Source organism: Macaca fascicularis, chromosome 20, assembly GCF_037993035.2.
Source record: "Macaca fascicularis isolate 582-1 chromosome 20, T2T-MFA8v1.1".
Taxonomy (NCBI): domain Eukaryota; kingdom Metazoa; phylum Chordata; class Mammalia; order Primates; family Cercopithecidae; genus Macaca; species Macaca fascicularis.
This window is the reverse complement of record NC_088394.1, coordinates 77,230,465-77,244,125: the sequence shown is the minus strand read 5'-3', so window position 1 is coordinate 77,244,125 and position 13,661 is coordinate 77,230,465. Positions and strand designations below refer to the sequence as shown.

At 40.1% G+C, this 13,661-nt stretch overlaps 1 protein-coding gene across 2 annotated transcripts in view; it reads right to left on the bottom strand.

Moving 5' to 3' along the window:
* The window catches only part of GAN (gigaxonin), a 64,551-nt gene that overhangs the window by 20,229 nt on the left and 30,661 nt on the right, over positions 1 to 13,661 (bottom strand). The window contains exons 2-5 of one of the 2 annotated variants that reach the window (XM_005592632.5): positions 7,113 to 7,227; positions 4,327 to 4,677; positions 2,069 to 2,286; positions 1,730 to 1,851 (exon numbers count right to left, since the gene is read on the bottom strand). In XM_005592632.5, the coding sequence (XP_005592689.3) occupies positions 1,730 to 1,851; positions 2,069 to 2,286; positions 4,327 to 4,677; positions 7,113 to 7,227 (806 nt within the window). The remainder of the gene's footprint in view (positions 1 to 1,729; positions 1,852 to 2,068; positions 2,287 to 4,326; positions 4,678 to 7,112; positions 7,228 to 13,661) is intronic. The other variant, XM_074027661.1, reaches the window with a different exon arrangement.

Sequence of the window (13,661 nt, the reverse complement as noted above, 5' to 3'; positions counted from 1 at the left end):
ACTGTACATATTTATTAGTAATAATGTATTTTAATACTACAAGAGTGTAGAACATGGAAAATGAAGGAAAACTTCTGAAGAGAACACAGGTACTGACTAACTTTGGACTTTGCTAATTTAAGACAGGCTATAATTTCTAAGGTAATCTTCCTAAAGGACTATCAACAAGAATGTAAACTTCAAACTGGTAGAGAAGAAAAACTGAATGACAAGAAACAGTCAAAATCAATTTTTAAAAGGCAAAAAAAAAAAAAAAAAAGAAACAATGCAGGCTGGACAAATGGGAGGACCTCTTCATTCACTCATTTCCGTTTCCGTCAATTCCACTGTACACAGTTGCTCCTTCCATTGCTGAGTTTCTGAAACACTAATCCCTCCGGGATACTTTCAAAAATTAGTGATATAGGAGCCTTTGTGATAGGTGTGTATGAGTGAAAATTAGGAATATGTGTATATATTTTGGAGGGAAATGTAAGGGAGCTAATTCTGAGATGATGCAACAGGGACACTAGACCTACATCCTGCAGGCTACTCTGTCCAGCTCTTCACTATTGACAATAACTTTAATAATTTCGGGACTCATAAAAAGACTCCACTTCTATACTATGGTAGAGCCTTGGCCATTTGTATGATACAGAATGGTAAAGTATAGCTTTAAAAATGTTATAGCCTGGGCAACATAGCAAGATCCCATCTCTAAAAAGAAAAATAAAAAATAAAATTTTAAAGATAATGTTGCTGGGGAAAGACAATTAAATAAAGACTGCAGGAGGGCTGCTGACCATAATTAGAATGATGTGAGATGACACTTCTCAGGTGGACAAGGGGGCAGGACCATGGCGAAAAGAAAGGCAGCCAGCAAAGGCAATGTCTCAATGGCTATCTTTTCTATCACCTCCTTAAGGGAGAGCTTTGGATAAAGTACAGTTTTCAAACTTGTAAAGGTCAAGTAAAACATTTTCTGTAGTAAATAACTTTAAGCCATTGCCTATTTAAGTAGCATTTCCTAAAGTCTCATAACTTCTTTTTTTTTTTTTTTTGAGACAGGGTCTTATTCTATCACCCAGGCTAGAATGCAGTGGTGTGATCACAGCTCACAGCAGTCTCAATCTCCTGGGCTCAAGAGATTCTCCCACCTCAGCCTCCCAAGTAGTTGGGACCACAAGTGCATGGCCACCATTCCTGGCTAATTTTTTTGATTTTTATTAAGGACAGTTGTCTCTCCTACGTTGTCCAGGCTGGTCTTGAACTCCTGGGTTCAAGTGATCCTCTCACTTTAGCCTCCTAAACTGCTGGGATTACAGGTGTGAGCCACTGTGCCCGGCCTTATACAACATATTTCATATAATTACATATTGTAATTCTAAGCTGCATGAATTTCAAAGATGGGACTACCATGGTGCAAAGAAATGCTGTGTTCCAGGTGCGGCCCTCCAGCTACTTAGTGGTAAGCCTCACTGAAGTTTGCTCTCCTGACATTAAGTCATCAAGTAATTGCTCCTCCACTAGTTCTGAAAAGCAGCTATTTGCTGAAGATCTGTGGAAAATAAGGACTGACAGAAGATACATGGTTTTCCTAACCACGGTCTCAAAAGCTAGAACTACACTAAAAATATCACGTAGAGATAATAAAGTTGTATCTTTAAAAGGCTCTGAGTCATTCTGTAAAACCTTGAGATTATACATTACTTGATCTGGTGTTTAAGGAAAATTTGCCACAGAACGGTACCTGCTGAGAGAACTCCATGGTTAATTCTCGGCATGCTTAAAGGGGCCAGTTCGATCCAAAGCTGCCTGTTAGGGTCATAGAGAGGGCACATGCATCGCATCGCTGCTGTGGGTTTCCGGGAACTAAGGAAGTAAATCATTGATCAGTAGTTAATATGCTTCGTACAGTTCTTTTTATAAGTAACCATCACTAGTTTTAGTGCACTAAAGAATATTTAACACATTTAAAAAACTGAATGTAATTATGCTTTAGATACTGAAAAACATTATGAATTCTTGTTTACATGGAACTACCTCTTCCCATATACCACTTTTCAAACAACTCCCACCTCATACTTACACCCTCTCTTCTCCACCAACAGTCACGATGCACTCGGAGTAGCCCCGGGGTTTGAAGTTGGCCAGCATCGCCTCTCCTTGCTGTGGCTGGCTGAGCGGTATATTGCTACACTCTTTGACAATTTCTCGTACTAAAGGTTCATTCAGCATCTGTTCCCGTAAATAACTGGAGTCCAACCCTGAAACCCACAGAGCTGACATAACATCCTTCATGTGGACCTGCAGAAGAGGGAAGAAAGATGGGGCGAAAACAATGGAAAATGCAACGCATCATTTTTAGAATCTACATTTTCCACCTCATGGAAAACAAACGGTTAACACTCAGGTTATTACCAGGCAAGTGAGACACATCGGTCCTGCTTGAACATCTTCTCCTGGCCCTGACTGTCTACTGCCCAGAGTCTTGATAAGTAAAAGTTTAATTTTTAAAAATCATCAGTTTGAGGTATCACTGTAAAGTTTCAAGCAGCTTCCTTTACACCTTAAAGAAGTCCCATTTCAATAGGAAAAGAGAGCGAAAATACCAGCTATAATTTGCTTTCTTTCACACATTTGGATGTGCCATGAGTTAAATCATGTTTATACAAATATTATATACAGTAATAGCTCGATACAATATGGTAAACTTAGATAATATATCAACATTAATATTACAAGAAAAATATACAAAAGCCAAATTTAAAAAAAATCCTGAGTACTATATAATCATTTCTGCAGTAATTACTATTCAAAAATATCTAACACGACTAATATGAATTATATCCTTTTACTGCTCAATCACTAAATTTGAACCAACCGACTAAAGTACTTTACAAATGTAAAATAAAACTGTGAGTTTTAAAAATCAACTGTCTTTACAGCATGAAGTTTAAACTGACCAAAGGACAAAGAACTGCCTCATTTCCCCAGCAACCAGCCAACCTTAAGCATGTCCCTTGCTTTAAGGCAAGAAGAGGGCAGGACGGAAGCTGGTGAGGAGCAGCATGTCCCACTGTGATCTTGGTGAGTAGGAGCACATTAGAAATTTTTCTTATTTTTCTACCTCCTTTACCAATTTCCCCAACTCACATGGAGAACAGAACACTACCTGTCCTTACCTGTCCCAATTAAAACTAATACTACAAATATGGTTTCTAAATATACATACTTCCGGGCTTACAGAATTCAAAAAATTATGTTAATCATCATCAAAACTTAATAGTCGAGTTTTAACTTACAAGAACAATTAACAGTACAATTATACATTTTGAGATCCATTCTCTAACACCTAATATATTTCTTATTTTGAAAACAGTAATTGGAGCTACTGTCTTATTTATAATAATCAGACTTAACGTCCTGGCTGGGCATGGAGGCTCACACTTGTAATCCCAGCACTTCGGGAAGCTGGAGAGGGAGGATTGCTTGAGCACAGGAGTTTGAGACCAGCCTGGGCAACACAGCGAGACCCTGTCTCTACAAATATCAAACAATTAGCTAGGCATGGTGGCACACACCTATGGTCCTAGCTACTCGGAGGCTGAGGTGGGAAGATCGCTTCTGCCGGGAAGGTTGGGATTGCAGTGAGCTATGATCGTGCCACTCTGGCTGCTGTACTTCAGCCTGGGAGACAGACTGAGACTCTCTGCCCCCCAAAACCCTCAAGTCCTGTGATTTTGCTCCTTCCTCCAAGGTATTCACAATTTGGATCTAGCAGCTGATATTCTTTAAGACCCTCTTTCCAGGCTGTCACTCCCAGGACCTTCCCTCTCGAAACTGCACTGCCACACAAACTCCAGAGCTTGCCTGCTTTCTCCCGCGTGGTGTCAATCACACCTGAAGCTCCTCAGGCCCATGCCCCTCCACCCCTGCCAGCGCTCCACGTGTCACCCCCCTGCCTGCTGCAGGCACCTGAGGCCTGGCAGAGGTTAGCCTAGTGATGTAGTAGGTCAGGAAGCTGAGAGCCAGGGTGGGGATACTGCAATTCTATAATCTCCAGCTTGAGCTTGAAATGCATTTTCCCATTAAAAACAACATGCAAAGGATATTACACTCCTTACAAGGGTTAATATTTTCACTGATCTATTGTGTGGCATGGGCTTTTGCAGACTGGTCTCAAAAACCAACTGCTTTCATGATATAGGAAAACATGTTTTACAGGTATCTTTCAGATTGCTGCTTTGTAAGTCTTTCACGTTGAAGAAGAAAAATAAAACAACTATAACTGTAATTAAAAAGAAATAAAAAGGCAAATTTGACCATGTTATAAATGACAGGTACCTTTCTTATTTCTGTATCATGTGCTATCCATCGAATTACTGCTTCAAAGACGTATCTTTCATTGCCAACGTTTAACTTCTCAAGAGAAATCACTTCTTTAAGCTTTTGAGGACTCAGTTCTAAGAATTCTTCCGTGCTGCTGACATCTCGGAAATGAGTCTCCAGGTATTCTGTGGCAAGGTAATGAACGTGATGGAGGCAGTAATGTAGTGCAAAGTCACGGATACCGATACAGTTCTCAGCAGCAATGCAGCCTTCCAAAAACTCACAGCACAGGGTTTTAAGGTCTGTCAGTAGTAGCAGGTCTGCTGCCTGAACAACATCTTGGATTGTATCTTCATTTAGCCTGATCTAAAAAAGTAGCATAATTATCTTATATTTGAATGTGTACATTTAAAACCCAAACCACTCATCTATTAGTTTGGGCCACATGAAATTTCCATTTATTTTAGATCAAAGATAATCGAATATTGGCAATTTCATATGGTTTAACCCAGCATTTTTTTTTTTTCCCAAGAGTTGGAAGGCACCAACACAAGCAAATGTGTGCTTGGTTAACTTTTCCCAGCTCTGTCCTTGCTGTACCAATGTCAACCACCAATCACCCTTCTAGGGTAAACCGTCCATGTTGCTCACTTCTGTAAATCAGAGAAAAACCTTAATGACTCAAATGCTTGGGAAATGGAAAGTTCTACATTCTATGGTAAAGTCAATATGATTAAGTACCAGCATCAGAACTGATGAAAATCTTGCCTCCCAACCTATGAAGTTCACCATTCTGCTAAATGGCATGCTAACCTGAATGCTAATCCCTTGAAGGGAGAAGGGTTTACAGTGTTTCAGAAGCCTCATTCCACATCCCAAAACTCTGTACGCAGTGCAATTTGGTTCACAGACAGATACATTTAGGCCTCAAAACTACTTTTTGGAATAAATCCCTAACACAAGGGTGTTTTTAGTTTTTTTTCTTCTCATTATGAACATCTACTTTTCCTTAATTTTCTTCAATTTTCTGACTAATGCTTCTTTCTCCACCCACTTCACAGTGTTCCAAAGCATCAGGAAAGAAACAGTTCTCCAAAATATTGCCACAGTCCTAAGTGGACGACCCCAAAGCATGGGCACTTCACCCACATTCGCAAATGCAAGGGAGACTTCATGAAGAGTACAGCAAGACACATTTTTATATTTTACACTTTTTGTACCACAGATTTCTTAAAAACTATAATTGCCAATCGTCTTAGAAACTGAACAACAAAAATGTGGAAAGTAGTATGTTGAGTAAGCCACAAGTAGGGGAAAATGTTCCATTTATATGACATTACATTTAGCCACAAGACAGCAGGCAGCTGTAGACTCTTCAAATATAGGCACGTGAAAAAACACTGAATTGCATTTCAATAAAACAAAACTGCCAATTCAGGAGTTTGTTATAACTTACATTGCAACTATCATTTTAAATTTAAATTGGAAACAAATCACAGAAGTCAATCCGTAAATAAGGTTTCAAGTTTCAAATCCAAGCCTGAACATGAATAGGCTCTTACTGGCTTATAACTCGTTACACTAATAACTGCTGCTGGACTGACTTTACAAGTTGGACCAGAGGTTGGTCTTAGGCCTGGTTTTGTGATGCTACAGAGTATCTCCGGGCTGTCCCCAAATTAACTTAAATTCATTTACTTTTAACAATCATCCATGTACATACCCACCCCCTAGTGTTGAGAGAAGAGAGAAAGCATGAAATCAAACCAAAAGCTTCAAAAAGGATGAGAATCACTGCGTTTAACTCTGGACAGAATGAATATATTTAGACAAAGAAAGCAATACATTCAGAATACTTAGAAAATATGTAGGAGAAACAGCCCCTACAGAAAGGAAAACAAGAGGGATGAAGAAGGAATAAAGGAGAGAGTAGGGAACAAGATCTCAGAAAGAATAAAGATGAAATGCATTCTCACACAGCAAAGGTAAGATGCACTGACCTCTTCCTTCGGTTAAAAAAAAACCCAAAAACCAAAAGACAAAAAAAATAACTAGCCCTGATTCACATGGAAGATTTTTCTTGAGTCCTCATGCTATGCTTGAAATCACATCATGGGGAATGGGTAGTCGGAGGAGGGCAAAGGAAAAGAAAGAAGTCTGATCGCTTATCATTTTCCTCCCTGGGTGTCACAAAGCCTCCAGAAGTTCACGTGGACATGGAGAGGAAAGGGACATCAGGAAGAGAGAATGAGGATGGGGCAGGGATGTGGGTACTACTGAGGCAACAGGACCAGGGCATCGTGAATAAGCTGCTTGTCGTTTCTGTCAGTCCTCTTTCTCTGGGAACGATCTACAAGGAACTCTCTGTCTCTATCAAATAATCCACAATGCCCCAGGAAGTTCCTATTTCCACGCTATGGAGACAAAACAAGTTTTGTATCCCCAGTCGTGTGGATACAAAGCAAGATTGGATTTGGGATTCCAAAGCAAAAACCAAAAAGACAGCAGTCAGGGCAGCATCCCATGTTCTTTAGTATCTCATATGAGAAGGTGGAGCTCAGAATGGTAGCAACAAACTGGGATTTGGGTCTAAGATCTTACTTCATCTGCTTCTCTAGGAGCAGAGCCATGGAAGAACACACGTGGGATGCCATTACCAGTAGGAGATGTCAGTCAATGCACACAGTGACAGAAGATGAAGATGACAGTGCTACTTTGTCATATAATGGATGAAAGGAGACCCTCACCCTGAGCTTGAGAAGCCTCTACTTAGGTCTTCCTTCCTTTGTTTCTCATCATACCTGCCCACTGAAGATGTAATCCAGGATCTCTCTCATAACCATTACCGATATCCCTTCAAGTTCAATCTTATAAGTTGATCCATCATCTTTTGGAGGATTATAGTTTAACTTTGTCCTAAGAAAGGGAAAAAAATGTAAAATTTCTATGAAAGAACAGAAATAGCTATAAATATTTATGTACTCAATACTCTATAACGTATAAGATACTTATCAGTACATGCATCCCCACCTAGAAAATTTAGTTCGTTAACTTTAGGTCTATGTATTTTTATAACTTTCAACTACAAAACATTGGTCCCAGGATCCCAAATACTACTTCTTAAAAAACAAAAACAAAACAGATGAGCAAAGAACTAAGATCCACATGACCATTAATCTGTATTTCACCTTGGAAATCTCAGTCTCTTTAGGCTTATTTTCTAATGGACTGAATTACCTAATTAATCTTCAATAATGTAACAAGGACTCCAAAAACCTGCCATCCAAAACAAAAGCTAAGACTTTGTCAATAGCCCGCTTCTAACCAGATGGTCTTCCCCACCAATCCACTCCTCTGCTTCCACCATCGGAAGTAACCATTATCCTAAATCCTATGCTCAATTTTTCCTTGCTTTATTACTGCATCCATGAAATACATATTTTAAATTTTAAGGTGTTTTATAATTTATTAATCATCCATTTTTTATTGTTGTTTTATAAAGATGACTTAGTTTATAGAGGTGTGCATATCACACTGGTTCTTCTGTTCTTTCTGCCGTGCAATACTCCACTTTCCTGTTAATGGGCATCTGGGGTTGTCTCCAGGTTTTTGATACTGTGAACCGTGATGCTTCGACTATTACTGCATATGACTCTTTTGTACTATGATAAATACTTTTTTGGCTGGGTGCAGTGGCTCACGCCTGTAATCCCAGCACTTTGGGAGGCTGAGGTGGGTGGATCACTTGAGGCCAGGAGATCGAGGCCAGCCTAGCCAACATGGTGAAATCCCATCTCTACTAAAAATGCAAAAATCGACTGGGAGCAGTGGTGGCACACGCCTGTAATCCCAGCTACTCAGGAGGCTGAGGCACGAGGATGGCTTGAACCTGGGAGTAGAGGTTGCAGTAAGCTGAGATAACGCCGCTGCACTCCAGCCTAGGTGACAGAGCAAGACTCTGCCTCAAAAAAAAAAAAAAAAAAAAAAATGTCCCTTGGGTCTACTCCGGGGAGTAGAATTATGCTAACTTATTCTCTGTAGTAGGTGGCGCAGTTTACAGCCTCATATACTATGCATGTGTAAGAGCATCTGTTGATTCATAAACTCCACAACATTTGAGTCTGTCACACTTCTTAAGTTTTGTCAACTGAATAAGTGAAATATGGTATCTCACTGTGGTTGTCATCTGCATTCTCTTACTAGCCACGTGCTGAACATCTCTTTGTATGTTTGTGGCCACATGTTTCCCCTTCCACAAAACATTCGTTCATGTCTCTCGTGTTCATTTTTTAACTAACTGTCCTTCACATATTGAGGTGGAGGAGTTCTTTATGTATTTGTGATACTAATCGTTTAACAGATGAACTTTTTAAAAGGTGCCTTTCAAAAAACTTAAAAAAAGACTTCTTCCTTTTTTTTTTTTTTTTGAGACGGAGTCTCACTCTGTTGCCCAGGCTGGAGTGCAGTGGTGCAATCTCGGCTCACTACAAGCTCCGCCTCCTGGGTTCACGCCATTCTCCTGCCTCAGCCTCCCCAGTAGCTGGGACTACAGGCGCCCACCACCACATCCGGCTAATCTTTTGTATTTTTAGTACAGACGGGGTTTCACCGTGTTAGCCGGGATGGTCTCGATCTCCTGACCTCGTGATATGCCCGCCTCGGCCTCCCAAAGTGAAAAAAAGACTTCTTAAACAAAGTGATACAGAATTTGAAGAACAATTTTTCAGTCAATGCTTTTTGTGTTTTAAGAACTTATACCCAGATATTCTTGATATTTTACTAAGAAAATTTGAGGTTTTTAAAAAAAATTCAAGTGAAATTTAAAAATAGCTTTGAAACATGCTGTTGGCATGAAATATAACTCTGTTAAATCTCAGGATTGACACTGTGTTACCTGCTACCTAATAACCATGTTTTCTAAGAAAAGAAAAGTACACCTTCAAATACTGGTAATCCAAATAGTGAGTTACAGGGAGAACTTCTTAGAAACAAATATTTAAATTCATTATTTGCATTCAGACTTCTATAATAAAGTCAATAAAGAATCAGACTTTTGGTAGACTGAATACAAAGAGAATAGGAAATAATATTAACAAAATTTCATTTTTTTTTGTTTTTGAGACAGGGTCTCACTCTGTCACCCAGTCTGGAGTGCAGTGGCGCGATCATGGCTCACTGCAACCTCCTCTTCCCAGGTACAAGTGATTCTCCTGCCTCAGCCCCCCAAGTAGCTGGGACGACAGGCACCCACCACCACATCCAACTAATTTTTGTACTTTTTGTAGAGACAGCGTTTCGTCATCTTGCCCGGGCTAGTTTCGAACTCCTAAACTGATCTGCCTACCTCAGCCTCCCAAAGTGCTGCGATTACAGGAATGAGCCACCGCACCCGGTCACTGAAATTTCATATGCTAGAAAACAGACAAGGGTAACTGACTTGGAGTATCTGAGGAAGCTTAATCCTAATTTAGCAGTAAGCAAAGCTGAGATTCAACCTAAATTGGACTGAAGACTCCCGAAAGGCTCCAGGAACTGGTAATACTGGGTAGGTGACGACGGGGTTGGGGTGGGGCAGGGGGTAAAAGATAAGCTAAAAAGAGAACTATTAACAAAGTCTTAGGAAATAGCTGAATTTCCGGATTCTCCCTCCATGTGTATACACTTCTTCCCTTCAGAGCTTAGTAAGACTCTCCCTAGCTCCAGTGAAAAACAAATGACTTATATTTTGAATAATATACAACTGAGGGTCTCTGGACAGTGGAGCACCAGGCACATTTGAGGGTAGGTGTATTGTAACTGAGAGTTAACAGAATGTTTACATACTGAATGCTGGACCATTAGTCTTTTTCTCCCAACTCTGCTCCTAAAATACTGAAAGCCAGAACATATCTTCCAAGCAAGAGACAAAGACTTCTGGATGACTTGATCTGCCCAAGGGTACAGACCCAAGGGCATGAACATCAATCTGCCCTAAGAAAATGACCCAGTTTGATCACACAATAGCGAAACCTGTGTTCAACAAGTCTTACCTATAGGACTCTGGTACTTCTAAAACTTTCTCATGTCACATTACACACAGAAAACGTAATATTACTCTGGGCTAAATAGAGGCGGCCTGTAGGCTCAGCCTCTGGATATGCTGCTCAGCTACTCTGAAGACTGACGCCATCAGTATCTTCACACACTTGCAACATATTTTTTGGGAACATGGGTTAAGAAACTGTTTTAGAGCACTGCTATTAAAATTGAGCAAACAGGACTCACTAGATATTTAACAAAGATAAAAGACAGGACCAAAACTGGTAAGAAAAAAAGTAACTTAAAGGAAGTAAGGATTATGCTAAAATGAAAAGTTCAAGAAAAAAGAAAAATTCATCTTAATCTTCCCAGAGGGAAAAGACAGGATATTGTGTACATAAAACAAGAGTAGGATGATATAAAAAGGAACATTCATAAGCCAGCAAAACATGTTAATGATTGCAAAAAAAAGTTTGTTTTTTCTTTTAATGTAGGGTCAAGATAAAAAGTTGAGGAAATCTCCCAGAAAAGAGCAAAAAGACAAAGGCAGAAAATACAAGAGATGGCTGAACACATGGCTTACGCCTATAACCCCAGCGCTTTGGAAGGACGGCTTGAGCCCAGGTGTTCGAGACCAGACTGGACAACACAGCAAGACTTCACTCTATTTTTAAAAAATTTATTAGTTTTTTAAAAAAGAAAATAGGAGAGGTAAGTTAAGAAAGCTGGAAGATCAGTCCAGAAGATTCAACATCTGAAAAAAAGGAATGTCACCCCACCAAAAAAGATAAGACTACTAAGGAAGTACTCTCAACAACAGATGAAAACACACCCACTCCAGAGCACATCATCATCATAATTCAGGACACTGGAAATAAAGAAAAAAGTCTTACAAGCTTTCAGAAAGAAAAATAGGCTATATGGAAAGGATCAAGAATCAGAATGGCTTCATACTTGTAAATGGAAGCTAAATAACAAAAAATAAATTACTTTAAAATTCTGAAAGAAAATTATTTCAGACCTAGATTTTTATAACCAGCCAAACTATCAATCAAGTGGCAGGAGGGAACAAAGACATTTTCGGCTATATGAAGTCACAAAACAATTTACTTCCCATGCAGCCTTTCTCGGGATGGTGTTAGAAAATGTGCCCCAACAAAACAAAGGAATGTATCAAGAAAGTGGAACATTCTGGATATTAACAAGATGTAATCCAAACAGGAAGGAAGTGAAAGGAATGCAGAGTAATGGTGAAGGATGATCCTGGGATGACAGCTATGTACCAGCAGAAGGAAGCCAGTCCATTCTGGTGACAGAAGGCCCTCGTAGGTCTTTAACACAGAATATGTAATGTGTATGACAGTATACAGAGGATATTTAGACAACTTTCTTTCCTCCCTGTATTTGTTATCTACTATTCCTGCCCATACAGTTTCTAGTGAACTAATGATTTTACTCAAAAGGTACTTCATTGCCACTGGCTGTCCTCTAGGTGTATCTATTTGCCTGATGCTTTTATTAAAAGTGAAGGAAAGAATCTGAGTCAATTCTCCATCAAGAGAGAAAACAGTGTAAGTGGTAAGAACAAAATACTGAAGTATCTGGCTTTGAAATGCATCATATAATCTTTTTGGTAGCAGACATGTCTTCACTTAGGATGTCATGACCATTTGTATTTCTCAGTCACTGAACTGATTATCAACATATATAGCTTCCCAGCTCCAAATTCACCCTTTTTTGCTTGCTTTGGAAAAATGGATCTGATCCTTTTAAATCATTTTCCTTTGTCAAATGGCATGATGCTAAGCTTCAGTTAAAGGCACTGGAGAGACACTGCAGGAAGTGAGAGTTTTGCTTGCTGGTTCTGGTGAAGAGACCTGCCTCCTGCCAGGCAGTCTTCTCCCCAGCACCAGGCTCCCACAGTGCACAGCTGCAACCACACCCTGAAGTTTTCCCCAGAGCCTCCTTCAAGCACCTTCCCATGAATAGCTTTCTCAGGCACCTTAGAGCAGCAGTCCCCAACCTTTCTGGCACCAGGGACTGCTTTCATGGAAGACAATTTTTCCACAGATGGGAGTTGTGGGGATAGTTTCAGGGTGAAACTGTTCCATCTCAAATCATCAGGCATTAGCTTCTCAAAAGGAATGTGCAACCTAGATCCCTCACATGCCCAGTTCACAATAGGGTTCACGCTCCTATGAGAATCTAATGCCACCGCTGATCTGACAGGAGCTCAGGCGGGAAAGCTCGATTACATACCTCCGTGTGGCCCAGTCCTAAGGACATGGACTGGTGCCTTAGAAGACAGATTTCCAGCAAGTTCCACAATGTGGCTTTTCTGCCACACAGTGAGCCATGGGTGTGTCCTAGTAAGTCAGCTCTGGGGTAGCAGATGCTCCATATATCTATTCCTGTATTTTTTAAGAGTTTTCTTTACTTCTTACTGGCCAATCCCTCATTACTCTAATCTCCTGTTGTAGTTAACTCTTTATATTAAATTTTCTTTGTTCAAACTGCTCTGTGGTTTCTCTCTCCTGACTAGACCCAGATGGACACTAACAGTCACTAACGAATTTAGAGGAGGTATCTCCAAAACATGTTTGGATAGAGGAGCTTCAGGCTAAAATTAGAGTTCTTATTTTAAAGTAACCCAGGTTCAAACAAGAGCTAGCTGTACTTGTTTGCGTCTGTGGCATTAGATTCTCATAGGAGCACAAACCCTATTGTGAACTGGGCATGTGAGGGATCTAGGTTGCACGTTCCTTGTGAGAATCTAATGCCTGACGATCTGAGGTGGAACAGTGACACCCTGAAACCATCCCCAGAACTCCTGTTGGTGGAAAACTTGCATGTGTCTTGCAGACAGTACTAGGATGGGGGAAACTAGGCTATCAAGGAAAAGGTTACAAGAAGCCCCTTTTATTATTATTATTATTAAAGTTCTGGGTTACATGTGCAGAATGTGCAGTTTTGTTACATAGGTATACACGTGCCATGGTGGTTTGCTGAACCTATTAACCCGTCATCTATATTAGATATTTTTCCTAATGTTATCCTTCCCCTAGACCCCCACCCACAACAGGCCCTGGTGTGTGATGTTCCCCTCCCTATGTCCATGTGTTCTCATTGTTGAGCTCCCACTTATGAGTGAGAACATGTGTTGTTTGGTTTTCTGATCTTGTGATAGTTTGCTGAGAATGATGGTTTCCAGCTTCATCCATGTCCCTGCAAAAGACATGAACTCACCAATTTTTATGGCTGCATAGTATTCCATGGTGTATATGCGCCACATTTTCTTAGTGTATCACTGATGGACATTTAGTTGGTTCCAA